Raw genomic sequence first — 27651 nt, forward strand, 5'->3', positions numbered from 1 at the left:
TGCATCGGCATCAATACAAAGAATAAACTAGTGAACAGGATGGAAGAGGAAATTTCAGCTATGCTTCCTGAAATGGCTACAGCAGAGGGGCAGGCATCGCCGAGCAGCAGCCAGCAGACATGGGGACAAGAGCACCAGCGCAGCAGCCAACACCTCATGGGACCAGAACCAGCAGGTGATGCCCGAGAACCGGAGGCAGAAGAAACCCAGGGGAGCAGAGGTTCACGCACTAAGATGGGTGGCACGGTTCAGCAGCCCAGCAGCGCCGTGAGTGTTATCTCTAAGGCAGGACTCCTGTCACAGCCGGCAGCAGGTCTCCAGCGGGGCAGCTGGTGGTCCCTGGAGCCAGACTCCTTCCTGGGGGACGAGCCATGGCAGAGCAACTGGCATCACCAGCGGCAGGAGTCCCAGCTCAGCATGGACTGCAGGGTCCGAGCAGAGCTAGCGCAGAGGGCAGCCTACAGCCCCGAGGAGGGGGTCATCTGGATCAGCCAGAGAACAAACAGAAAAGTAACCAACAGAAGCCAGCAAACCAGTCAAGTTTGGAGCCAGAAGGCTCTGGCAGAAATACTGAAGTCCCCTGCTCAAAAATCTCAGAGCAACATCGATACAGAAAAGAGATCGGTAAAAGGAGCAGAAAAGGAAATTTCAGATAAGTGCCCTGAAATAATGAGTCAGCGAACAACGCAGGCATCACGGCATGGCAGCGAGACAGTACCAGGGCAGGAGTCATGGTGTGGCAGTATGATGGTGCCACAGCAGGAGTCACGGTGTGGCAGTGTGAAGGTACCACAGCAGGAGTCACGGCGTGGCAGCAAGGATGTACCAGGGCAGGAGTCATGGCGTGGCAGCCAGCAGACATTGGGGCAGGAATCACAGCATGGCGGTGAGGAGGTACCAGGGCAGGAATCACTGCATGGCAGGCAGCCGGTATCAAGGCAGGAGTCACGGCGTGGCAGCAAAAGACATTGGGGCAAGAGTCCTGGCATGGCAGCGAGAAGGTACTGGGGGATCAGTCATGGCCCCACCAGCCTGGAGAAGAGCACTCAGGGCAACCTGAGGCCTCTGACAGCGGCTTGCTGCTGATGCTCCATCTGAAGTGCAGCAAACTCAAGGAAAGGACCTTGTGATGGAGGAGCAAATAGCAGGGGAAGCAGAGCAGACTTTCAACCATTTCTCTCGAGATGGCGGGACCTGGACAGGCAGAACAGAGAAAACCCTCATGAGCTGTGATGAACGAACTGGTAACATAATCCAGAGAATCCACAGAACTGCCCAGCACCCTGCCGGGCAGCCGTCCCAAAGGGAAGGGGCGACCCGCGTCCCTGAGGCGCGTGATGGAGCAGGAGCAGAAAAGCCACAAGTGGTGGGACACGGGTTCCGGCACAGTGGTGGGGCAGACAGATGTGGAGAAGCTGGCTCAGGGCTCCCGGCTGCCTCCCACAGCCCCAGAGGTTTGCTGGGCACGGCCGTAGCCGTGGGGATGGCCCACAGGGCTCAGCAGACACAGAGGGTTATTGCTCTAGATGAAGGGCTCTGGGTGAGGAGGCGAACAGGCCAGTTACTGAGCAATAAAAGCCAACAGACAAGTGTCTCTGCTCTGCAGAAAGGCAGCAGCATGGCGCAGGAGCGGAGGGAAGCGGGAGGCAGCGCATCGGGGCAGCGAGAAGAGGGAGAACCGCGGAGCCAGCCATCAGACATGGATGTGCCAGCAGTTCATCGTCAAAGGTCCTTGCGCAGCAGCCAGCTCTCTGGCCACGACTGACAGGGAATGGCTAGTGAAACCCCACCATGAGCCCCGGCTGCAATGGGCAGCCGGGCTGGGCATTGCAGAGGCTTGAAGAGGAACCGGGTGACAAAAATCTGGGGGGCCTATGGGGTACTTGAAACCAACATCTGGGGCATGACAGGAAAAGTGAAGAAAAGTGAAGACCAAAAATAACAGCAAAGGAAAGACTGAGCTGCAAGGCATCAAAAGGAATAAACCCACATATAGCAGAAAAAAAAAAGAAAAAAAAGAAAAGAAAAATGTCATCACTGAAGTTATCCTCATTACCTTTATCTACAGGTCATGGGGATTTGCTCTGTGGTGGTCGTTGGGTTTGCTCTTCAGCAGCCCCCCGCCATGGGCTGCCCCAGGAGAACAGACTCCACCAGCACCCAGTGTCTGGGGCTGCTGGATCCTTGCCTCCTGAAATGGCCCCACTTGTCCTTCAGCCTCTCCTTTTTGAGTTTTTCACCCGTAAATGGGGACAAGAATGCTTTGCTTTCTCTTGTGCTTTACTCAGGTGATCAAAACCTCAGGAAAGCAGCTGTCTCCCTCTGTGCACGCTGAAAGCAAATGCCTTCTAAACCCGGCAGAGGCCTTTGGCTACCTCGAGAGATGCCTGGAATCCTTATTCTGTTGAGAAATACTTTTCTTTGCGGACCAGAGTCCCACACGCTCTCCTGTGCCGGCAGCTGGGCGAGGTGTGCAGTGCGTGACGCAGAGGGAAGGGGATGGGGGAAGCTCAGCGCAGCTAGAAATTCAAAACGCCACCCAAAGCAAAGCCTGGCTTGGCACATCTCCCATTAAAATCAGAAGAGAAAAGTAATACAGAGCTAGACTTACACTAGGCATGAACAAAGGGAGCAGGCAATATAAAACATTCTATTCTATTCTATTCTATTCTATTCTATTCTGCCCATCCCGTTTGCGCTGGCGCCTCTGCTCTCCCCCCACACAGCTCCACCTGCAGCCTTGCAGGATTTAGTCCTTTCCTAAAGCACCACCTCCCCAATGCTTGAGACGTCCTGAGCTGTTTACCCTGCAACATCGCTTTTCAAAGCTGTTCTAAATCCAAAGCAAGCCCTCTGTTTGTATCATCAAGCTTTAAAAGCACAAACCCTAAAACTTTATATTCCGGAAAGAAAACAAAAATCCTGAGCTACTGTTGGTTTTTAGACCAAATGACTTCAAGCCAATTTCATGAGCATTGGCACCTTTTTGACTTAATTTCATACACTTAGATATGGTTTTATTTCTGAAGGGCTACATAGTGCTTTTGGTTTCCTTCCTTGAACCTGGATTTTTATGTTTTTATGGATTTTAAAGGCAATTTACAGCAGCACTAAGCTATTGCTTTTTGAAGGGGGGGGATTCCGGGAGAGGTGAGCATGAAAGTATAGTTTGTGTTGCAAATCTGCATCCTACTTTAAAATGCAAGTCCATTTGACGTCTTGAAGCTCTACTAAAGACAAAACGTTAGAAACCTGTATCACGACATGAAAGTAACCAGAAATATATACAAATCTAAAGTAGATATTATAAGTTAAAAGACAAAAGTATTTCTTAATGAGAGCTCCCAGTCTCCCTGGGTTACTGCCAATCTTCCAGATATGCCATGAGCTGCCACTGCTGCACCCTTATCCTCCAGCTTCAAGCTGAGAGCTCTCTTTATAAGGCAGTTTTCACCAGCTATTGACCGATTATTGAGCTTTGTGGGACCCATTTGTGTCTGGGAGCCAGTGCCTCAATCCATCTCTCATAAAATCATCTCGTTTTCAAACAATGACGGTGCCTAAGCAGCATGCTGCGCGCTCGTTCCTCAAAATATTGGTGTAGAATAACATTCTTGTGGGGTTTACCATAAAACTGAAAGTACAGAGGGTTAATGGCTTTTTGCACCATTAAAGCTGATGTGACCATAACAGAAGGGTAAACGAGCTCGAGTCCAGGCTGATCGTCAGCTGAGGCTCTCCAAGTTCATTATTTCCAGAATTAGGATCTCCAGACAGCTCCTTGCAGACAGATTTCTTTAGGAAGGAAACATCCTCTGCCACTTTGTATCGTGGCCACCGGAAAACATGTTTTCTAAAAAGACCACCTCATTGTTATCATCTTACTGCTCCATGTCCTGTCTCGTATGTAAAATGACTTCGCTAAGTCTTTAAAAAGACTTTGGTCTACTTAAGACTTTCGAATTATAAGTTAATGGCCTACACTGTTTCAGGTAGAGTTAGGAAAACGCATGCTAACCATAATTTCGTGTCAAAGCAGTCCAAGGATTTTTATCGATGAAATGTTGTAAAGGCTACTGTCTATCAGGTTTCTTTGGATTTCTAATATGTTTTGCATTGTGAAAAAGGGATTTTGGGGAACAGGTTGATGCTGCCAAGGGCAGCTGAAACGACTGACCCAGGAGGAGCTTCTGCATCGGCTGCAACAGGCGGGATGAGCCACAGGGAAAAACGGGGACGGAGGGTCGATGGGATGACAGCGCAGCCGCTGTCACGCTTGCTGGTGTCACCGGGACGGCACACGCAGCCACCGCCGCTCCCCCGTGCCGAGGGGACCCCGCGCTTGTGTTCAGACCTGTCCTCGCTGGAATATTGAGCTTGAACATGAGCCGAGCTATTAGCACTCTTGAAATCCTCGTATTTGCAGAAAGGAGCCAAGAAGGGTCCAACGTTTGTTTTTCACTAGGTGAGGTCCAATTTTACCCGGCAGACCAGCAAAAAGTGGACTTCACTTTGGGAGTTTATTTGAGATCGTGAAGCACTTCATGCGAATGGCATTAAAACCTGGGTGATGCTGGGGAGAAGCTTACGGTCTTCTCTACCCGGTGAATCCAAGTAGTAGAAAAGCCAACATCCACATTCATTGGAATTTAACCCAGGTGCCTTGATTACGTATTTCCGTTTTTACTTTTCTGTGTGGCTCACAAAAGGGCCTGGGGGAGGTTTTCAGAGGCACAGGGATGAGACAGCGGCTGCCTCTGCTACCCCAGCTCCCCGCGACGGCAGCCTTATCTTGGTGTTTCTCTCTTCTCTTTGTCCCTTGCTCCTACTTAACGTCACCTTCAGATGGGAATGTCGCACCGGGTGCAAACACATCAGCATTTTGCATATGGCATGGGACGAGGAGGCCACTGCGGAGGGGAGCCAGCCCCAGCCCCTCTCCTGGAGGTAGCTGGATGTTCCTGGTGACTGACATTCAAAGCAAGGCATTCAGGCTCAAAATAAAGGCAAATAAAGAGGGATGGGTGAAAGGTCCCATGCAGCTGGCGGTTCAAACACATTAATTGGAAATGCATCAGATTTTGACTTGGAGGACCCTCTTGCAGCTGAAATCTAATGCAGGTCCTCCGGCTGAAGATGAAGAATGAAAGTAGCGGGCTTATTTACCGAGATTTCTACAAAAGGAAGGAGGATGCATCACGCTGGCCGGCCATCAGAGGGACAAAACGTAAACGGTGGCAAACTCTCTTCCTGCCTGTTCCCACAAATGCCATCTGAAAACACCGTGCCTCTTCTGAGCATCTCTCCCAACCCTTCTGCACACCTGAGCCCTGCTTCTAACGCCCCAGATGATCTTTGAGGTCCCTTCCAACGTGGGATTCTGTGATGACCAGAAGATGCTCAGAAGCCTGGAGCCCCTCTGCTGTGAGGACAGGCTGAGAGAGCTGGGGGGGTTCAGCCTGGAGAAGAGAAGGCTCCGCGGAGACCTTGGAGCCCCTTCAAGTCCCTCAAGGGGCTCCAGGAAAGCTGGGGAGGGACTCTGGATCAGGGAGTGTAATGATAGGACACGGGGTAACAGCCTCAAACTGAAAGAAGGGAGATTTAGATTGGATCTCAGGCAGAAATTCTTGGCTGTGAGGGCGGTGAGCCCCTGGCCCAGGTTGCCCAGAGAAGCTGTGGCTGCCCCATCCCTGGAGGGGTTCAAGGCCAGGTTGGCCGGGGCTTGGAGCAAGCTGGGCTGGTGGGAGGCGTCCCTGCCCAGGGCAGGGGAGTGGAAATGGGTGGTCTTCAAGGTCCCTTCCAGCCTAAACCATTCCGTGATTCCAGGATTATTCCCTGGCTTATAAACATCTGCCCGTGACCATGTCCTCCATGTTACCTCCATTTTACCGTTCGGACTGTTTACATAACAACGGCAATAAGGCCGTTCACCCCGCGCTCCGCCGCCCTTTCCCTCAGGGAGGCGGCCGCGGCCCGCGCTCCCCTCAGCGTCGCCGCCCCCGACCGGTTTCGACCGGTTCCAACCGCCCGCCGCCGCTTGGGAGCCGCCCCGAGGCGCGGCGGCAGCTGCGTCACTGCTGCGCGCCGCCGCCTGACGTCAGACGACGCGCCGGGCGTTGCCATGGAGGCGGTGGGCGCCGGGGAGGAGGAGGCGGACGAATGGCTGCTGCAGTCCCTGCGCCTGTGAGGGAGACGTGGCCCCGCTCTCCCCCGCGGCCCCGCTCTCCCCCGCGGCCCCGCTCCCCGCCCCTGGCCCCGCCAACCTCTCCTCCTTCTCCCCGCAGGTACGGGGACCTGCACACCTTCGAGCTCCAAGCGCCCACCCGCCTGATCGAATGGGCCCGGGGAAACCGTGAGTGAGGGGCGGAGGGGGAGAGGCCAGGCCGGGGGGTGGTGAGGGGGGGAGGGTCTGGACCCGTGGCTCCCCGGGGGAGATTAGGGTGAGTGGGCCGGGGTCCCCGGGAAAAGAAGGGGGTCAGGGGACTGGGATGGGGCCACGGGGGTAGGGAATCATAGAATCATAGGATCACGGAATGGTTTGGGTGGGAAGGGTCCTTAAAGCCCACCCAGTGCCACCCCCTGCCCTGGGCAGGGACACCTCCCACCAGCCCAGGTCACTCCAAGCCCCGGCCAACCTGGCCTTGAACCCCTCCAGGGATGGGGCAGCCACAGCTTCTCTGGGCAACCTGGGCCAGGGGCTCACCGCCCTCACAGCCAAGAATTTCTGCCCGAGATCTCAGCTCAATCTCCCCTCTTGCAGCGGAAACCCCTTCCCCCTCGTCCCATGGCTCCCCTCCCTCATCCAGAGTCCCTCCCCAGCTTTCCTGGAGCCCCTTGAGGGACTGGAAGGGGCTCCAAGGTCTCCGTGGAGCCTTCTCTTCTCCAGGCTGAACCCCCCCAACTCTGTCAGCCTGTCCTCACAGCAGAGGGGCTCCAGGCTTCTGAGCATCTTCTGGTCATCACAGAATCCCACGTTGGAAAGGACCTCAAAGATCATCTAGTCCAACCTTCCTTGGCACAAGCACGGTCTAGACAAGGGGGCCCCAGCACCCTGTCCAGCTGAATCTTAAAAAGTGTCCAGTGATGGGGAATCCACCGCTTTCCTGGGGAGATTTTCTGGTCCAGCTCTGGGGCCTCAGCACAAGAAGTACATGGACCTGTTGGAGCGGGGCCAGAGGAGGCCCCGGAGATGCTGGGAGGGCTGGAGCCCCTCAGCTGTGAGGACAGGCTGAGATAGTTGGGGCAGGTTCAGCCTGGAGACGAGAAACCTTCCCCATCCTTTGATCATTTTGGTGGCCCTTCTCTGGACTCTTTCCAGCCTCCCTACATCTTTTTTGCATAGCAGTGAACAAAACTACACACCGTATTCCAGGTGTGGCCTGACAAGCACTGAGCAGAGTGGGATAATGACTTCTTTATCTCTGCTGGTGATGCCCTGGGTGATGCAGCCCAGCATCCCATTAGCTTTATTTGCCACAGCAGCTCCACTGCTCAGTCATATTGAGCTTGTTGTCTACCAGGACCCCCACGTCCTTTCCCACAGAGCTGCTTCCCAGCCAGGTAGATCCCAGCCTGTGCTGCACTCCGGGATTATGGTTTCCCACGTGCAAGACCGTACACTTGTCCGTGTTGAACTTCATCAAGCTCTTGTCAGCCCACTCTTCCAGCTGATCCAGACCTTCCTGCAGGGTGGCTCTCCCTTCCCAAATGTCCTCTTCCCCACTCAGTTTGGTGTCATCAGCAAACTTCCATCAGGGTACCCTTGATCCCATCACCCAACTCACTTATGAAGATATTAAATAGCATTGGAAAATGGCCATGGGGCCAGGCTGGGGCCACGGAGAGGGGAGAAGGAGGGACCACAGGGTTGGGCTGGGACACCAGAGGGGAGGCCAAGGTGTAGGGTGAGGACCCCAGGAGTGGGGCCAAGTGGCTGGGACTGTACCAGGGTTCAGACTGGGCTGGAGCTCTGGGTCCAGGGTTCAGGGTGGACCGTACTATGACCCAGCGGTCTGGCTCAGGGAGCGGTGGGCCAGGCAAGGGGGTGGGGGCATCCCTCACCATGTCCCTGGTTCTTCATCCCCACCTCCAAGGTGTCTGTGTAGCCGGGTATGGACAGTCCGGTGGGAACGAGATCCTGCAGCTGCTCCCGCCACCATCGCTGCAGGTGAAGGAGACCCAGGTGGGTGTAGCAGCCAGGATGGCACCAGGTCTCTCTGTCCTCCTTCACCTGGTGTTTTCAGAGGCCAGGCTGTGCTCTGCTGGGCTTCACAAGCTGCTGCCTGGTCTCTGTTGCTCTGACAAGGACTTGGCTGGGTCTTGAGCAGCTTTGGTTGAAAGGTAAAGCACCTAAGTCACCCAGGTGCTGTCCTTTTGAGGTAGCGCAGGTTGGCACACCAGTCATGTAATCCTGCAGCTCTGCGGGCAGCTTGTGCTGTGAAAACTTCATCTCCAGATGTGTGAGTGAAAGCGTTTGGTGGGGAGATAGGACAGATCATAAAATCCCAGAACGGTTCAGGTTAGAAGGGACATTAGAGATCAGCTAGTTCCAACCCCCCTGCCCTGGGCAGGGACACCTCCCGCTAGACCAGGTTGCTCAAAGCCCCATCCAGCCTGGCCTTGAACACCTCCAGGGATGGGCCAGCCACAACTTTTCAGATGTGGACACCAAAGCAAATGAAGAAGGGACTTGCTGAGATGCCCGAGCCTGGGGCACCACGTTGCTGAACAGTGAGGTTGGCCCTTGGGTGGGTGACCTCTAAAGTAGTGACCTCTAAAGGTCACTAGTAGTCACCTAGTGACCTTTAGAGTGACGTCTGAAATAGAAGGTGGTGTTTGGGCACTGGGTAAGGAGAAAGGTTGTGAGCCAGACCTGTATGGATGGCAACGAACCCATGCAGAACCCTTGGCAGGAGCTTTCTCCATATTTTTTTCCTCTAACTATTTTGAGATCCCTCATTCCTGTAGCTCCTGTTGAAACAGGCATTACTGGACAGGCAAGAGCTTTACCCAGAGTCTCTTTTTTTCTTGTCTCTTTTTTTTTTTTTTTTTTTTTTCTGATAACTGACCACACCAAGTTCTGCACCGTTACGTATGAAGAAATGACTTTGCCTCTGATTTACAGGGCCTGTGTCCAGAGAGAGATTTCAAGGTGGAATGTGGTGGATTTTCAAACCGCCCAGTGTACAGCCTGAAATATGTGCCGGACACCAGGTATGGCCGTAGACTTCCAGGGCGTACTGGAGATGGAGAGGGGACTTGTCCACTGAGAGAGAGCTCCTTTTCCTTGCTTGCTTCCCAACCCAACTGGTCAGTCCTGCCAGCTCTGAGTGCAGTGTGAGCCTGAGTAGGGACTTGCTGGCCAGTGACATGTAATGGTCCTCCCAGAACCCTGTCGTGGTGTTTGGAGAGGAGCCGTCTGTCGGGGTGCTCGGCAAAATGGAGTGCACCCCGGTGCCATGGTACAGAAAGCTGCAGTGACGTGTCTTGTGAGGCAGCTGGCAGAGAAACGGAAACTGCTGCTGGATAACTTGAATCCTCAGCTTCTTCCAGAAGTGAGCCGCAGGGGCTGCTGACATTGATGCTGGCTCACCGGGGATTCCTCCCTGCCCCACTTCTGAGCAACGAGGACCTGTACAGCTTCCGTGCTCTGCCATTGCCGTCCCCTCCTTTTGCATTTGGCGCAAGCGTGGAGGCGCTCAGCGGGCAGAGCAGGATGCTGCCACTGCTCTTTAAGTCCCTGTGTATGCAGGTTCCAAAGGTTTGGTTTTTTCCTGCTGTGGATTGTAGACCAAGCAAACACGCTTCCCTCTGGCTGATTCATTTCACTTGTTCAGTTCTCTCCTCCTACACAAGCCCCCATTGCTACTTTGGGGCTCTTCGCACCGTTCTTAGTCTAGCGCTTTTGGAAAATGTGCTAACGAAATGCCGTTGCCTGGGACTGTGTTTGCTTGGGCTGAGTAGAGCACCCTGGCATGAGGAGTTCTGGCATTATGGTCCTTCTGTCCCCTTCTCTGCTCTGAGCAGAGGCAGGAGCTCCTGAGCACAGGAGGGGTGGCAGACCCATTTGTCCCAGCCTGGGGGGAAAAAAGAGCCGTTCTCTGCTCCTGAAGAGTTTTGTGGGATTCTTTTTGTTTCCTCAGCTTGCTGGTGACAAGTGGCCCACCAGACAGCTCCCTCCAGGTCTGGCAGGTGTCAGCAGAGGACTCTGGTAAGGGAAGATGTTTCTGAGCTTGAGTAGTTTCTCAGTGTAGTTCTTGCGTCAAACATCTCTAGCTTCCTCTTCTTCCTGGGTGTAAAATGAGGAGAGGAGTGCCAGTCGCACTCAGTGAAGTCCTGAGCGACTGCCCTTCTGTGGCAGGGGCTGGAGAAGGGCACGAGACAAGCGTTTGCGCCAGTTCCGGTGGCTTGGAAAGAAACGGCACAAACCTCATAAGGGATTTAGTAGGTTTAAGCCTGTCACGGTGGCTTTATTTGCGAGCTCTTACTCATACAAACAAAAACCCTAATCAGAGTTGGCACAATGTTCCCTACCTAACTCTGAGGGTTAGAAATAAAAAGCGCCATACATCACCTTTCAGGATATAGAATCATAGAATTACAGGGTAAATAATACCATGAAGCACCTCAGTTCTCCAAGCCTGTGTCTGCCTGCTTCTAGAAAAGGATCGCCATTGCCTTGTCTCCTCTTGTGAAATACTTGGAAACCGCCAGAAAGGAAGTGCAAAACGTTAGTCGTTTTCTTCGTCATTGAAAATAAACATCTCGATTCACGTCTTTCCCCGCATTTTGCGAGATTTTTAAACGGCTTGTTGTCAGCCCTTACTGGATGTGTGGGAAAGAGTGGTTTTATTCTGGAGAGGGGGTTAGTCATAATGAGATTTCTTAGTCGTTTAGTAGGTCACTTTTAGCTTTATGAGGCTGTGAAACAGCTTAATCTTGTGGATTACTTGACTCCTGATGTGTTTTACAACTGCTTACATCTCTTTCAAATAGATGTTATTAAACCCGTAAGTGCCATACCTACAGAAAATGACACCGGGCAACCTTGGGCTAAAATTGCAACCATTTCGGCCAGAGCCCCATGGGTCCTTCACGGCTCAAGACTCAACAGCGTCCAAATTACAGAGGTTGAATCCAGGAAAAATATCTACACGGCAGGTATTCAAACCAAATCTAATGAGTGATTTTTGGGAAGCTGGGATTTGGGTAAAGCAAAAGTAACTGCTCAAGTGGCAAACGTTGCAGTGGGTGGGTACTTCCAGACGTGTGCGAAAGGGCGGAAAGATATTTGCAGAAAGTACATTGTCTCGAGGAAAGAGGTTACAGTGCTTTGGTCCATCTCCAGCTTCTCATTACTCCCATGACAGCGATTTCTCAGGCTTCTGCCCCAGATCTGCTTGTGGCCAGCAGGTGGAGGGAGGTCATCCTCACCCTCTGCTCTGCCCTGGGGAGGCCACAGCTGGAGCACTGGGTCCAGTTCTGGGTTCCCCAGTTCCAGAAGGACAGGGAACTGATGGAGCGGGGACAGCAAAGGGCTACCAGGGTGATGAGGGGACTGGAACACCTCTCTGATGAAGAAAGGCTGAGGGACTTGGGTCTCTTCAGTCTGGAAAAAAGACGACTGAGGGGGGATCTTATCAACACTTATAAATACTGAAAGGGTGGGTGTCAGGAGGATGGGGCCAGGCTCTTTTCGGTGGTGCCCAGTGACAGGACAAGAGGTAACGGGCACAAACTTGAGCATAGGAAGTTGCACCTAAACATGAGGAGGAACTTCTTTCCTGTGAGGGTGGCAGAGCCCTGGAACAGGCTGCCCAGAGAGGTGGTGGAGTCTCCGTCTCTGGAGACATTCCAAACCCGCCTGGACGCGTTCCTGTGCCACCTGCTCTGGGTGCCCCTGCTCTGTCAGGGGGTTGGACTAGGTGATCTCCAGAGGTCCCTTCCCACCCCTGCCAGTCTGTGATTCTGTGTGATCTGTGCCCTACAAGAGCGCCATAGGTGGTTTCAGAGCAAAGAATTGGGTTAGCAGAGGGCTGCTGTGTGTCTTGTCCCAAATGAGGGAGGACCTGGCCGCAGAGTCACATCTCTTGAGGTCATTGAAATCGGCATCAACTTCTGAGCGAGCTCTGTGTTACTCTGCGATCTGTCTGTGCGGATGGGAGGAGGATCACACCAGCCCCGTTAAACCAGCCATGCCTTAACGCAAGGTGGTGAATCCAGGTCTGGTTTGTTGGGGGTCCTGGAGACCATCTGCCTTCACCAACCCAGTAAGACTCAGTCCACGCACCTCACCCCCTGGTGAGGAAAATGTGTGCATATGTGTCCAGTGGCTATAACACAGTGTGCTGAGCAAAAAGAAGGTCTATTTGTCACTGCTCTGCTGTGTCCCTGTGCCACAGGGACTCACGTGGCTCCCGCTGGCGAGGGGCAGTGCTGGAGGCATTCGCTCTTAGAGCTTTGGTCCATGTTGGGTCCCCCGTGGGAGCTCGAACAGAGCTCATGTTAGTCCTGGGCCTCCTGTCTCCTCTGCCTGGGTGTTAACATCTGCTTTTGAGGGTTACAGACTGTGCCAGCTCCACATGGATCCTGCGCAGAGACAATTCCCGAGCAGGCCGTCACTCTCTGCTGCTGGCTCTCTTGAAGAACATTGCTTGAAAGCCACTTGCAGGGACAAGGCTGGAAATCTGCTTTCTCGGTCAAGATTGCAGCAGAAAAACCACGCAAATGCTCCTCGAGTCATCTAAGATCTGCCTGTCTCTTTTCCAGCCGCCAGAAACAGCGAGGAGCTCAGCGGCCTGGCGTTCCTGGATTGCAACACGTTGCTCCTCTGCTCTGCCAAGGGCCAGCTGTGCCTGGCTGACATTCGGCAGCCGCAGAGTCCCTTGGAGGCTGTGTCCGTCCCCTCGGCGCCGTGTGGCGAGCGGTGGTGCATGGGCGTCGGGCGCGGACCTCAAGGCTCTGACTCAAGCTCCCGGCCCGTAGCTCGCCTCTCGAGCGGAGGGCACCTCACCCTCACAGACGTAAGGAAAATCTCCGAGTCCTTGGCCTCAGCGAAGTGCAGGGTGCCCTCTCCCAGCTCGGGTGCGGAGTTCCTGTGCGTCTCCTGGGCTCCCGCTCTGGAAAGCTGCCTTGCTGTTTCAGGTATGTGCTTTGGGTAGAGATCTCCTTTTCTGGATGTTTTTTTGAGCTTTATTTCTACGGACGTCCAGTTCACCCCACCTTACTTTAAACACCCGGGTTAGGAGGTGGTTGTTCAGAGCTCCTCCTGGAGCCAGCAGAGAAGCGAGCTAATTGTTCTCTGCAGTTGCCTTTCTCCAATAACTACACAACGGGCCTGGATGGGTTCTGGGGGACCCTTGCTTCCCTCCTGGGAGAACAAAGACCCCAAGCACTATCCTGGTAGTGCCAGTGTGACAACCTGGCCGCGGGGAAAACTGCGCTGATAAGACCAACTCTTGGCCCAGGGCATCGCAAATTCAGACCAGTGAATCTGCAAGCTTTTTGGATCTGGCCTGTGTTCTCCCCGGCAGCTTGAGACAAGCTCCTGGGAGACTTGGAAGCTCTGCTGTCACGGGTTGTCACTCTGTGTCTTTGTCCTCATTTCTGTCTCAGCAGCCCTGCTGGGAGGTGAGCGCGAGCCCAGTAGGACTAGAGCAAAGCAATTTAGTTCTGCCGTCTCTCTTAATTCCCTTTTATTCAAGGTTTTGATGGGACCGTGCATGTGTATGACGTGCAGAGCTGGGATGGCTCTGGCAGGGAAGCAGAGCCCATCTTTGTTCACAAAGGCCACGCGTTCGGCGGATCGGACAGCGGTGGAGGCCCTCCCTTGGTCACGGCGCACACGTGGCATCCACAGAAGCCGAGAACTTTATTGTCGGCAGCAAGCGACGGTTCCCTGCACGTTTGGGACTGGGTTCAGCCTGGTGGGAACTGTGGGTAGATTGTGCTTTCAGTGCGATGTGGCGCGTTTCCTGTCTGTCTTTGAGTTTGCGTAGGCTGCGAGGTGTCTGTTTGCGTGCAGATACCGTTTGGAGACCGTTGTAGCGAGCAGAGCCAACTGTAAAGAGTGCTATTTTAATATAGTAAAAAAAGTTTGATGGTGTTACTTGCTCTCCTGCCTACCAGCCTTCAAATGATAGCTGTGGCTGGGCAGTAGTGGCCGCCAGCAGAAAACATCCTGCCATCATTTTATCGTAGACCCATGTCCTGTCTGCACCGTATTTTTCAGAAGAAAACAGCCAAAAAAAAAAAAAAAAACCACCCCGTGAGTACGGTTTGAGGAAATGGGCTGTTCTGTGGCATATTTAACCCGCTGTTTTTTTTCGGTCCCGAAGCACTGGGGGGGCGGGGGAGGAAGGTTATACAGCCCCGTGGGGTGTTGGCATTTCGTCACGTGCGTGTGTCACAAGTGGTGGCCTCCGCTCAGGAAGTGGCAGCGCAAACGCAGCCTGCAAAAGCAACAGGAGCGACCTTTTCGGCCCTGGCCCACTGCAAGCTTTTGCCTTCCCCCCTGCGGAACGGGAGGGCACCCAGGCTAAGAAAAGGCCTTGGGATCTTTTTGGCTCTTTTCCCACCAACGTAAAGTTTAAATTTGATCGAGCTAATGTGATTTCCCGGGCCTGAAGAAGCCCAGCGATGACTCTTGCAACACCTACGCTGTTACCAAGGTGTTACTCGGGAGGGGGGGGCGGGTGGATGGGAAACCTGTCTGCTCCTTATCCCCGATGTGAAAACCAGCGTTTTTCACCGAGGAACTGGGGAGGGAGTCTAGAGCCAGGGCAGGGGAGGGATGCGGGCAGGGGGTGCTCACCCTGCAAAAAGGGAGCCCCCCGGCTTGCTCTGGCACTGAGTGTTGCTGGTGCTGGAGCAGCCAGACTGGATCTTGCAGGGCAAATGTTTGCCCAGGACCTCACCAGGATGTGTCCCCTCTGCTCCGTGTCCCGGCACCCAGCCTTCACCGTCTCCTCCTGCTTCTAAATGCCTTTTCGCACTTATTTCTGAGGTCAGGAACCGCTGTTCTGCTTCCCTCGGGGGGGAGGGGCTCCCCGCTTTTCTGTGGGTGAGAGGTGGGTTGAGGACAGGTGAGATGGGGTGACTTGGGGTGAAGGTTGCACTGGGGGAGGCCGGAGCTGGAAGCGGCTGGGGATGCCGTGTTCCCAACCGCGCTGTGTCATGGCAACCGCTGGTTGCCTGCGGCTGCTAAGGCTGAAACCTGTATCCGCGGGATAACGATAACACAGGGAAGCTCCCCGCCGCTCACCCCACAGGTGTCCTCCCAGGACAAGCTCTTCTCCTCCACACCCAAAGCTGTCCCTTGCCTATGTGACAGCGTTGGAAATGTGGGGAGCGCATCCTGACTGAGGCTGGGGGGCTTTGATTATGGAATCATGGAGTGGTTTAGGCGGGGAGGGACCTTAAAGATCATCCAGTGCCACCCTGGGGCAGGGACACCTCCCACCAGCCCAGCTTGCTCCAAGCCCCGGCCAACCTGGCCTTGAACCCCTCCAGGGATGGGGCAGCCACAGCTTCTCTGGGCAACCTGGGCCAGGGGCTCACCGCCCTCACAGCCAAGAATTTCTGCCCGAGATCTCAGCTCAATCTCCCCTCTTGCAGTGGAAACCCCTTCCCCCTCGTCCCATGGCTCCCCTCCCTCATCCAGAGTCCCTCCCCAGCTTTCCTGGAGCCCCTTGAGGGACTGGAAGGGGCTCCAAGGTCTCCGTGGAGCCTTCTCTTCTCCAGGCTGAACAATTAAAGCAGTTTGCTGCTTTGTCACCTACCAAAGCCACACGTCTGTGTCACCACCAGCAGCGGCAGTTGCTGTACCAGTGAGGAAAAAAGCCTGTTTGAGCCCAGGAGAAGCTCATGCAGGAAGGCCTGGTCCTCCTTACCAGGATGGATATGAGGAAAAACTTCTTGCCTGAAAGGGTTGTCAAGCATTGGACCAGGCTGCCCAGGGCAGTGTTGGAGTCGCCATCCCTGGAGGGATTTAAAAGCTGGGCAGACGTGGTGCTGAGGGACATGGGTTAGTGGTGGGTTTGTCAGTGTTGGGTTGATGGTTGGACTCGACGATCTGAAAGGTCCCTTCCAACCTGGACAATTCTATGATTTTTGAGCACCCCTGGCAGTGGGAGATCTGGCAAACTGAGGTGCCCAGCTCAGCTGCAGCAGCTCCTCTTGGCTCCTCCACGACACCCAGCTGGAAGCACCCACCAGGCTGAGGGTCTGGCCCTGGAGAAGGTGGGCTCTGAGGAGGAGAGACGACCACTGTGGCCTTCCCAGCAACCCGACTTCATCTTCCTCACTGTCCCCTTTGCGGGGACAGCAGAAGCAGCAGAAGCAGCACGCCTGACCCCGTCCTACGTCACGACGATGCCGGTAGCACGGAGAGGACAGGGGAAGCAAACTTGCTTGGCTTGCTAGAAAAATGGGGCTTGAGCAACAGCACACTTTGTACTCATCTAAACTTCCCTTTATTTTTTTTTTCCCCAAAATAACTTAAGCCTTTTTGGTCTAGTTTGAACCAGATTTGACAAGTGGGCTGGAGATGTCCAAAATATTAAGTACTTGCAGCTGCCGCAGAAAGGGATGATGCACAGAGGAGGGATCTCCCTTCAAACATGAGGCTCCTGCCTCCAGGACAAATGCTGATGCCCCCAAGCTGGGCAGATGTGGTGCTCAGTGATATTGTTTAATGGTGGTTTTTGGCAGGTTGGGTTGATGGTTGGACTCGATGATCTGAAAGGTCCCTTCCAACTTGGACAATTCTATGGTTCTAAGATGGACTGGCTTAAGGACGGTCTCTCCTTCTCCACAGCATCATTGTGGCAAGGGGCAGCTCGCAGCTGCCTTGGTCATAGAATCATAGAATGTGTTGGGTTGGAAGGGACCTCTAAAGGCCATCTAGTCCCACCCCCCTGCAGTGAGCAAGGACATCTTCAACTAGACCAGGTTGCTTAGAGCCTCACAAAGCCCGGCCTTGAATGTCTCCAGGGATGGGGCCTCCACCACCTCTCTGGGCAACCTGGGCCAGTGTCCCACCATCCTCATTGTGAAGAACTTCTTCCTAATGTCTGATCTAAACCTGCCCTGCTCTAGTTTAAACCATTGCCCCTCATCCTATCGCTACATGCCCTTGCAAACAGCCCCTCCCCAGCTTTCTTGTAGGCCTCCTTCCAGGGGCTCCAAGGTCTCCGTGGAGCCTTCTCTTCTCCAGGCTGAACCCCCCCAACTCTCTCAGCCCGTCCTCCCAGCAGAGGGGTTTCAGCCCTCCCAGCATCTCCGGGGCCTCCTCTGGCCCCGCTCCAACAGCTCCGTGTCTCTCCTGTGCTGAGGCCCCAGAGCTGGAGGCAGCACTGCAGGGGGGTCTCCCCCGAGCGGAGCAGAGGGGCAGAATCCCCCCCCTCGCCCTGCTGCCCACGCTGCTGGGGATGCAGCCCAGGATGCGATTTGCCTTCTGGGCTGCAAGCGCACGTTGTTGGCTCGTGTCCAGCTTCTCACCCACCAGGACCCCCAAGTCCTTTTCCGCAGGGCTGCTCTCTGTCACCTCATCCCCCAGCCTGTATTGACAATGAGGATTGTCCCATCCCAAGTGCAGGACCTTGCACTTGGCCTTCTTGAACTCCATACGGTTTGCTCGGGCCCACCTCTCCAGCTTGTCCAGGTCCCTCTGGATGACATCCTGTCCCTCTGGCCGACATCCTGTCCCTCTGGCGTGTTGAGTGTACCACTCGGCTTGGTGTCATCAGCAAACTTTCTGAGGGTGCACTCGATCCCACTGCCTATGTAGACATTAGGATGAAGTTCTTTACAATAAGGGTGGTGAGACACTGGCCCAGGTTGCCCAGAGAGGTGGTGGAGGTCCCATCCCTGGAGACATTCAAGGCCAGGCTTGATGGGGCTCTGAGCAACCTGGTCTAGTTGAAGATGTCCCTGCTCACTGCAGGGGGGTTGGATTAGATGGCCTTTAGAGGTCCCTTCCAACCCAACACATTCTCTGATTCTATGTTGAACAGCACTGGTCCCAGTACGGATCCCTGAGGGACACTGCTTGTCACCGATCTCCATCTGGACATCGAGCCATTGACCACCACCCTCTGGATGCGACCAGCCAGCCAGTTCCACATCCACCGAACAGCCCACACCCATCGAATCCGTATCTCTCCAGCTTAGAGAGAAGGATGTTGTGGGGGACCGTGTCGAAGGCCTTGGAGTTCGATGTGAATCCTGTGGCATTTGGGCAGCGATTCACGGGGTTTCTGCTGCAGCCTGAAGCTTCCAGAGTCCCCCTACACACGTGGACACTCGGTGGGAGCCGAGGACGGGAGCCAAGGTGGCCTTGACCCACTGCCTGCGTGAGCTTGGAAGCCGGGACACGGCAGGGAGCAGGGAGACGCCATGGCCACCATCTCCTACAGCCAGACAAGAGGGTCCTGGGGGGGGCGTCTGGAGGGGTGGCGGAGGCAGACACGGTCCCAGAGCCCGGGCAGGGATGCTGGAAACAGCAGGGCTGGAGCTGGGATGCTGCCGGAGATTTATTTGCATGACGAAATTAATTAACGAGCGAGGAAATTCACAGCTTGGGGGCAGGAGCAGCGGGAGGGCGAGATGCTGGGAGGAAATCTGCTCTCCCGAGTTTGCCTTCGACTTGCTGGGGTGGGACAAAGTGGGGGAGACGGGGGGGGGGGGGTGGAAGCGAGAGCCTCCGTGTCCGTCTCCCCCAGCACCACCAACGGGTGCCACGCTGCAGAAAACCCCCCAGGACTGTGCCGGCTCCCCCTGTCCCCAGCCAACAGAAGCGTCCAGGTCCTGGGACTCTTATTTTTTTTTATTTTATTTTATTTTAATTTTTTTTTTTTTCTGAGTTTAATAAACTAGAATAATTTATTTGACAGAACACAGAAACGTCACGGATTAACGGTGGAGAAACCAAAGAAGCAGGTATCAATGAACAGTACAAAGGAAGAACCACTTTACAAAAAGAAGTACCACGCTGCCCATCAGCTTTATCCAAAAATAATGGGGGGGGGGGGGGGGGCTCGGCTCTGCACCCCCCCCCTCCCCGGTTCCAGGGGGGGACACACTGCTGTCCCCACGTATCGCTCTCGGATGACGACGCTGACCGCAACGGCACAATAAATAGTGAGACCGGCCCCGGGGGGGGGGGATGGGGGACGGTGGGAGACCCGAGCCCCCGTTGGGGGCGGGGGTGGGGGGGGGTGGTCCATGGGGGTGGGATGGGTCCCGGGCACCCAGGACAGGCACCGGCAAACCGGGGCGGGGTTGGGGGGGGCACAAGCATCTGGTGAAACACTTGGTCAGGGCGGCAAACGCCGTGTTCTCCTCCCCCTGAAGAGGTGCTTGACCCCATGTAGGCACAAATTGCAGGGGGGGGGCAGGAACAGCAACTGGGGGGAGCTTTGCAGCTCCTGGGGGGGCCAAAGCATCCCTGGTGTAACCCCGCGGGGAACCAAACGTTACGCCACAACCCTGCTGTCATGGAAAAGGCAGCATCACCTGGCTGGGACCCCCAGGGACCCCCCCCCCCCCCCCCGCCACCGCCAGCCCTGTCCCCGCATGTCACCTCCCAGTCCGTCACTGGCCCCAGCAACTCAGGGCTTGGAGCTGGCTTGCCCCGCAGGGGGCGGGGGGGGGCTGTGTAAAAACTGATGAAGAATAAACCCCCCCCCCCCGGGGCTGGCTGATTTAGGAGGATTTGGGGGTAAAAGCCGGAGGGGGGTGGGGGGGGGTGATGCCCACCCGTCTTGCCCAGTGCCGGCTCGAGCCTTTACTGGGGGGCAACTGGGCTCGGGCAGGATCGAAGCCAGGTTCGTGCATCCCGGGTTGGGGCGGGGGGGGGGGCAAAACACATGCAGCGGGGCCAGACAGGAGGGGACAAAAGGAGGGGACACCCGAGGTGCCCTTTCCCATGAGCAGGCTGCCTAGAAAAGACATCCCCCCCCCCCCGGCCCCCCCGCCACCCCCAGTCCCATTCTCCTGCATCCCCCCTCCCCGTAGCAAACCGGTGTCGAGACTGGGCTTCTATAAAACGCGTAAAAGAGGCAGCTCATAAGAAAGGGCTCTGGGGGCGGAGGGGAAAAAGGGGCAGGGGGATTACGGGGGGGGGGGGGGGGGGTCCTAGGGGTGAATTCCCACCTGCCCCCCCCCCCCCAACTTTCCAGCACCCCTCCGGCACGGGAAACAGCAGCTCTGGATGAAGAGTGACAACACGGCACGGCGGGAAGGTTATTAATTCCTCTGGCCCTCGGGCGATCCATAGGCTCCCGGGACAAGGTAGAACCCCAAAATTAATAATTATACAAAAGAGAAGAAGCCTAATGCACGGGTGTTTCTGGCGAGCTGGGGGGGGGGGGGGGCGGGTGAGGAGATGAGGAGGAGGGAGGCGTTGAGGAGGGGGCGGAAGAGGTGGGGGGGTTGCTCGCTTATCTGTCGTTGAGCTGCGGGGAGTTTGTCCGCTCCTCCTCGTCCTCCTTGTCGTCCTTCATGCCTTTGAGTCGCTGGCGGGCGAAGTCTTCGAACACGATGTCATCGTCACTAGCGGAAAAACAAGGGCTTTACCCGAGGGAGGGGGGGGGACGCGACGGACGGGACGACGGGGACGAGTCCGGGACCCCGCAAGGCTATCCCGGCTCCCGCATTATCAACCCGCTTTATTCCGGCAGCTCAGGGCCGGGGGGGCTCTTCCAACGCCATCCTTCAGCCAACCGCGTTTTTCACAGCTTTACCAACGCTTGCCCTCTGAGCGTCCCCCCCCAACCACCATCCACCCCACCCCCAAAAAAAAAATGCCCGGGTGCTTGCCCCGGGGAGGAAACTGAGTAGCCCAGGAGCGATGCGGGGGGGGGGGGATGCAGCTCCCCGGGGGTGTCTGCAAAGCGTTCCCTCCGCTCCCGGGAGAGCGGCAGCCCCGCGGCGAGCGCCGCCAACACCTCTCAAACCCAACTTCTCCCAGCGCAAACACAGAGACGGGGATTAACCCGGATGGGCGCAACGCATCCGCGGCATCGCCAGCCCTGGGGGGGACGTACCCCCATCCCCAGGAACACCCCAACCCCACCCCACCACCCCCCCCCCCCGAAGCACGATCCCGGCGGGCGCTTCCTTACTGCGGTTTCTCCTGGTTTTTGGCAAGCCATGCGGGGAGATGGCGAGGGAGGAGAGAAGAGAGAGGGGCACGGCATGCGTTAGGGGTTACGTGCCGGGGGGGGTTTAGGCATGGCGTTAGCAGGGTTAAGGCGGGGGGGTGGGGGGGGTGTGTGTGCCATGCAACCTCTGTAAGAGCTTCGTCTTCCCACCCAGGCTCCGGCGGGGGGTGGGGGGGGCGGTTGATATTTTTTAAGTCTCTTACTTTGTGTCAAGCTCTATCAGGTTGGTATCTATGGGCGCTTCGTTCTCTGGAACTGAACAGAAGCAGGGGGGGTTAGTCACCGGGGTCGTCGTCACCGCCGTCCCCAAGGCTGGGTACGACCCCCCCCCACCCCACCCCACCCCCCCCGCAAGGTTTGGCTGCACCAGGATGATGGGGGCACCCCCAGAATTTTATCCCTGGGGCTTTTCTGCCCAGAAAAAACAGGGCTTGAAGGGACCCGAAAATCTCCGTCGGGCACCACGCAGCCTCGCTGGCATGGAGGGGGGGAGCGGGCTGACCCCTCTGAACCCCCCCCCCCCCACATCACCCCAAAGAGGGGCTGCGCCGCACCCAGGGTTGGGGGGGGGGGCGATGTGTTGGACACTCACCATCCCGATGTGCCGGTTCCTCCTTGGGTTTGGGATGCATCAGCGTGAAGGGCAGCTCCACCGCCACGTCGCTGCAAGAGATGCCGGGGGGGGTGTAAAGCATGGGGCAAATTTGGGGAGGGGGGGGAGGGGGGCAGTTAGAGCCACATCCCACATTTCAGCTGCAGGGGAGACCCCAAATTCGGGCCAAAAAAACTGTATTATCCTCCGCGTAGCCTCTTTACAGCCAGGGCGCTTCTTGCTGGAGCTGGACCCCGCGCTTTGGGATCAGCACAAACACCCCCTGCCCCGAGGGTGGTGGGGGGCGGGGGGGTCAGCGGAGGCGAAAAATCGGCCTTTTAGCAGCGAAAAATCGGCCTTTTAGCAGCAAAAAATCAGCCTTTTAGCAGCTTAGCGGCAGCTGGGAATGCAAATCCCCCGGGGTTTAGGCTGCGCTGTGTGAAGGGCGGCGGGGTCTGGGCCCCACCGGAGGGATGGAGGAGGTGCGCTGAGTTTTCCCAGTGCTCAGCGGGCACCGTGGCGGTGATGCGGGACGCCTCTCCCGCTCCCCACGCGCGTCACAGCGGGGCGGAAAGCACGTCGTTGCGTGGCGGCTCAGCCCCGGTGTCCCCCCTCCCCGGGGAGGAACGTGCGGGGAACGTGGGACCCCGCGGGAGGGGGACCGATTCAAGGATGGAGAGCGGGGAAGCCCCGGAGATTCTCCTCCCCCACGGCCGGAGATGCTCAGCCCCGAGGAGCCACCTCCGTGCTCTGCCCAGTGTCCCCCGCAGCACCCACGGGTCCTTCTCACTCTGGGGTTGGGCGGGGGGGGGGATGCAGAATCCGGCCCCCACCAGCATCCCCACCCCCACAACGGCTCAGCCCCATCTCTGCGGGCCGCCTGGCTTTTGGCTTCAAGGTGACCCCAACGGCAGTGGCATCCTGAGGACGACAGGATGGGGGGGGGCAGCGGAGGGGACCGAGGGGTGCATCGGCGGGGGCGGGGGGGAGCGCTGCGGTGGCGATTTGGGGGTGTTGGGGGCGGGTGGCATGGGCATTACCTGGAGGCGAGGTCTCCCAGCAGGCTGGCGTGGGTCAAAAGAGACGACACGTTAGTCATGGCTCCCCCAGGGACATGTGACCCCCCCCACACCTTGTGTCCTCCCAACACCTTGTGTGTCGTCCCCCCCCCCGCCCTGCTGCCCCGAGACCCAGGGGAGGTCTAGGGGGGTGACAGACCCCATCACCTCCCACCACGGGAGGGCTGGAAGCGGGGCCCCGTCCTGCAAAAGGTGCTGTGGCACAGAGAAGGCGGGGGGCAGGGTTGTTGTAAGGATTAATGACCCCACCACCACCCCCCCCCCCCAGCCAATGGCCACTCTGGTGTCCCCAGAAAGTGCCACCATACCCAGAGCTGGGCTCTGCTGCAGCTTCTCCATCCCACCCTCAGGGACCACGCAGCGTCCCGGGGGACACATACCGCGGCTGGGGTCCCAAGCCCAGAGGAAAGCAAGGGAAAAGGGGGGGGTGCAGCCCTGGGGGGGGTCCCCAACACTCACCCTCCTCGGGACACCACCAGCTTCACCTTCACCTTGTAGGAGACGATGATGCCCAGGATCTCCTTGTTGGCTCCGTCTCTTAACCTTGGAGGAAGGGGCAGGGTGGGCATCAACAAAGGGATGTCCATGGGGACACCCCCCATCCTCCTCAAGGTCCCCCCACCATGTCTCCTCCACCCCAAGCATCACTCCTGGAACGGGAGCTTGGATGCCCACCAGGGCTTGGTCCTCCCCCAAGTCCCCCCGCAACGCTGCGGGAGGGAGCAGGAGCCCCGGGGGGTGGTCGTGGGCTGGGGGCTCACAGTGTGCTGGAGGCCAGGTTGGTGTCCTCGTGCTTGAGCTTGCCGTCCAGGGCCAGCCCCCGCTTCTCCCGGTTGTTGGCGAGGAAAGGGGTCAAGGTGTAGACTTTGCAGAACGTCGAGCTTGGGGCCACCATGTCACTGGGGATGATAGCCACCATCAGCCAGAGCCCCAGCACCCTCCCCCATCTCCAACAACGCCACAGGCCACCCTGGACATCTCCATCCCAGTCTGGAGAACATCTCTGTCCCAGGCCTGGTCTGGAGAACATCTCTGTCCCAGCCCCAGCACAGAGGACATCTCCATCCCAGGACCAGCCTGGGGAACATCTCCATCCCAGGACCAGCTCAGAGAACATCTCCTTCTCAGAAGAAATTTGGCGGACATCTCCATCGCAGGACCAGGCCGGAGAACATCTCCATCCCGGCCCCAGCATAAAGGACATCTCCATCCCAGAAGCACCCTGGGGAACATCTCCATCCCAACCCCAGCCTAGAAAACATCTCCTTCTCAGGACCAGTTTGGAGGACATCTCCACCCACACCACAGCCTAGAGGACATTACCTCCCGAGGCCCAGCCTGGTGAACATCATCCCAACCCCAGCCCCGGCCCAGACATCTCCATCCTAGCCCCAGCCTGGTGAACATCTCCATCCCTACTCTTGACCCAACTCTTGACGCAAGCAGACATCTGTCCCTGCCCCAGCCTGGAGTTCATCTCTGGCCAGGGGACACGGAGGGTGACATCCGCCGTGATGCCATCAGAAAAGCATGCAAAACCCCACGCTTTTGGCAAAATGCCCACCAGAAAAGGGTCTCCATCTCCCCACTCCCCCCACCAGGACCTGCTGGCCAAACATGACACCCCACTGCTTTGAAGGTGCTGCACTGTAGCAGGGGTCCTCCAAAGCTCCTCTGAGGTCCCCGGGGCCCCTCGCCATGTCCCCGAGCAGCCGGTACTCACTCAGCGTCCTCCACGGCCACCGGGCACTTGTACTGGGCAGTGTTGAAGAGGCAGATGTCGGCATACTGGCGCACTGGGGTGAGAGATGGAGAGATGGGGGTCAGGGAGGGTCCCCATGGGGACAGTGACGGCAGCCAGTGGGGACCAAGCCCCGCTCCTCACCTGAGATTTTGATCTTCTTCACCGTCTTGTTGGTGTTGTTGGTGACATGGACGTTGACGCTGATGGGCTCTCCATGGTAGTAGATCTGCAGGGAGCAAAGGAGGTGGGGGATGGTGAGGTCCCCGTCCTCACTGAGGTCACCCCACCGGTGTCCCCTCCCCAGTCCTCATCCACCTCCTTGTCCAGGGACGCCTCGAGGTGCAGCGGTTTGTCTGACATGAGGAACTGCCGGGTGGTCTCCGCCATGGGCTGGGGGCCGGGTCGCTCTGGCGCGTACTGGACCTTACGGATCACCAGACGCACCGAGTTCCTGGGGGGAGAGGAGAACCCAGCTTTCTTGGCCCGTTTTGGGGTCAAATCTCTCTTTTCTTCTGGTGTGCTACGTCAAGAGAAGGATGGCGTGGGAGGTCCCCGGCTGGATGCCCAGCTCGCCTGGGTTGCAAGGGGGCAGCCCCATGGCCGTGCCAGGCTGCCTACGCGGCCCCCATGTCATGGCAGGGCTGGGCTCCTTGCCTGCAATGCAGTAGTGGATGTCTCCATCCCAACCCTCAGATCATCTCTCACCCATCTCTACTCTGGAAAGCATCATCATCCTAGCTCCATCCTGGGGAACATCTCCATCCTGGAGATCATCTCCACCCCAGCCCCAGCCTGGAGGACGTCTCCATCCCAGCCCCAGCCTGGAGGACATCTCCGTCCCAGCCCATCCAGAGGACATCTCTATCCCAGGCCCAGCCTGGAGGATATCGTCACCTCAGGCCCAGCCTGGAGGACATCTCTGTCCCAGCTCCATCTTGGTGAACATCATCAGCCCAACTCCAGCCCCAGCCTAGCAAACACCTCTGTCCCAGCCCCATTGTGGAGGCCATCTCCATTCCAGCCCCACCCTGGAGGACACCTCCATCCCATCCCCATCTCACCCACTGTGGGTAGCAAACTGGGATGACCCTTTCCCACTGATGGGTTGCAGCCCCTGCCAGCACCCCGAGGACGCCGCTCCCACCCGGGCTGGATGGATCCTCTCCACTCACCTCTTGTGGATTTTCTCCTCCAGGTTCTCTGCACAGAAAGCTTTGACCTCGTAGTCCACACCACAGGCCTGGAAACCAGGAGGGGGCAGAGAAGGAGGCAGAGAAACTCCTTTGCACCCCCACAAGAGATGACCCCAACTAACGGCCGTTCACCACCACCCCAGTGGCATGAGGATGGGGGGACAGAATCACAGACTGGCAGGGGTTGGAAGGAACCTCTGGAGATCATCCAGTCCAACCCCCTGCCACAGCAGGGTCACCCAGAGCAGGTGGCACAGGAACGCGTCCAGGCGGGTTTGGAATGTCTCCAGAGACGGAGACTCCACCACCTCTCTGGGCAGCCTGTGCCAGGGCTCTGCCACCCTCACAGGAAAGAAGTTCCTCCTCATGTTTAGGTGGAACTTCCTATGCTCAAGTTTGTGCCCGTTACCTCTTGTCCTGTCACTGGGCACCACTGAGAAGAGCCTGGCCCCATCCTCCTGACACCCCCCCTTTCAGTATTTCTAAGCGTTGATAAGATCCCCCCTCAGCTGTCTTTTTTCCAGACTAAAAAGACCCAAGTCCCTCAGCCTTTCTTCATCAGAGAGGTGTTCCAGTCCCCTCAGCATCCTGGTAGCCCTTTGCTGTCCCCTCTCCAGCAGTTCCCTGTCCTTCTGGAACGGGGGAGCCCAGAACTGGACCCAGTACTCCAGACACAGCCTCTCCCAGGGCAGGGCAGAGCAGAGGGGGAGGATGACCTCCCTCCACCTGCTGGCCACACTCTTCTTGATGCCCCCCAGGAGACCATTGGCCTTCTTGGCCACCAGGGCCCATTGCTGGCCCGTGGGCAGCTTGTTGCCCACCAGGACTCCCAGGTCCCTCTCTGCAGAGCTGCTCTCCAGCAGGTCAGCCCCAACCTGTCCTGGTGCGGGGGGTTGTTCCTCCCCAGGGGCAGGACCCTACACTTGCCCGTGTTGAACTCCATCGGGTTCCTCTCCACCCAACTCTCCACCTGCCCAGGTCTGGCTGGATGGTGGCACGGCCTTCTGGGGTGTCACCCATCCCCCACCCCCCCCAGCTTGGTGTCAAATCCCACGGCCCAGGGTCCTTACCTTCCCCGTGTCCTCCGGCCCCGGCTGCAGTGTGACGGAGCAGGGCAGGTTGGGGGGGGATCTGAAGGGGAAGAGGGGGGGAGTTAGCAGCAGGGTGGGGACCCCATTTCACGGTGTCTCCGGCATTTCCCCTTCCACCCGAACAGCCAGGAGGGACTTCCTCCTTTTCCTAATTACATTTCCTAATTGTGCCCTTTTCCGGATGGATTTCAACCCAAGTTTCCATCCCGAGCAGCAGCTCGGCTTCCCCACACCCGAACCCCGAAGGGTTACGAAAATCCCTGGCTTGGGGGTGTGAGGTTTTTTGGATTTTTTTTTTTTGTTGTTGTTAATCTGGGGGGATTTGGAGGAATTATGATTGTTTCGCAGGGGCTCAGGGTTGTTCGCGAGCCCGTGGGGCTCAGCTGATGGCTCAAGCCTGGAAAAATGCCACCAGGTGTCCCCCCCCCACCCCCCACCCGGCTCAAGGAACGCACCCCATGCCTCAGTTTCCCCGCTGGAAGCTTTTTGCTCCTGACTTTTAAGCTCCACTAACAAAAGCTGAATTTTCTTCACGGGTGGCAGCATCTCACCCCCGACCACGACCCTACGGGGCCCAGAGGGGATGCCGATGTCCCCAAGGAGTTGGGGGTCACCGTCCCCTCCACCCATGGCCACCCTACCTCGAAGGTGAAGGGGTAGGCATGCTCGCCCAGCTTCTTGATCAGCCGCTCCTGCAGCCGTGTGAGGGGTTTCTTCTCCTCGGGGACCGGGGGAAAGGCCTGGGCGTTGGCCACAAAGAGGTCCTTGCGGAAGGTCAGCCCCAGCAC

General features: G+C 57.1%; 2 protein-coding genes across 2 annotated transcripts in view; one reads left to right on the forward strand and one right to left on the reverse strand.

Annotated features, from left to right (window-relative positions):
* The first annotated feature begins 6106 nt into the window (after positions 1–6106).
* Positions 6107–14097, forward strand: WDR73 (WD repeat domain 73). The gene is made up of 8 exons (XM_054221854.1): positions 6107–6183; positions 6285–6352; positions 8094–8182; positions 9125–9213; positions 10143–10210; positions 10996–11160; positions 12769–13143; positions 13704–14097. The coding sequence occupies exons 1-8, from the start codon at positions 6122–6124 to the stop codon at positions 13940–13942; spliced, it is 1155 nt and encodes a 384-aa protein (XP_054077829.1). The 5' UTR covers positions 6107–6121; the 3' UTR covers positions 13943–14097.
* Positions 14098–19992: 5895 nt separating this feature from the next.
* Positions 19993–27651, reverse strand: part of ARRB1 (arrestin beta 1) — an 8278-nt gene continuing 619 nt past the window's right edge. Inside the window, exons 3-14 of the mRNA XM_054224832.1 lie at positions 27500–27650; positions 26843–26903; positions 25752–25819; positions 24895–25030; positions 24721–24805; positions 24559–24631; positions 23597–23734; positions 23295–23378; positions 22797–22820; positions 21757–21827; positions 21368–21419; positions 19993–20553 (exon numbers count right to left, since the gene is read on the reverse strand). Coding sequence (XP_054080807.1) covers positions 20442–20553; positions 21368–21419; positions 21757–21827; positions 22797–22820; positions 23295–23378; positions 23597–23734; positions 24559–24631; positions 24721–24805; positions 24895–25030; positions 25752–25819; positions 26843–26903; positions 27500–27650 — 1055 coding nt within the window. The 3' untranslated portion in view covers positions 19993–20441. The remainder of the gene's footprint in view (positions 20554–21367; positions 21420–21756; positions 21828–22796; positions 22821–23294; positions 23379–23596; positions 23735–24558; positions 24632–24720; positions 24806–24894; positions 25031–25751; positions 25820–26842; positions 26904–27499; position 27651) is intronic.

The sequence above is a fragment of the Rissa tridactyla genome, chromosome 1 (genome assembly GCF_028500815.1).
Source record: "Rissa tridactyla isolate bRisTri1 chromosome 1, bRisTri1.patW.cur.20221130, whole genome shotgun sequence".
NCBI classification, from domain to species: Eukaryota; Metazoa; Chordata; class Aves; order Charadriiformes; family Laridae; genus Rissa; species Rissa tridactyla.

Excerpts from the sequence above, each read along its gene's own strand:
- WDR73 (XM_054221854.1), top strand. The coding sequence starts at position 6,122 with ATGGAGGCGGTGGGCGCCGGGGAGGAGGAGGCGGACGAATGGCTGCTG. Across the intron at positions 8,183-9,124 it reads TGCAGGTGAAGGAGACCCAG|GGCCTGTGTCCAGAGAGAGA; the intron begins GTGGGTGTAGCA and ends TCTGATTTACAG. Across the intron at positions 13,144-13,703 it reads AAGCTGCCTTGCTGTTTCAG|GTTTTGATGGGACCGTGCAT; the intron begins GTATGTGCTTTG and ends CTTTTATTCAAG.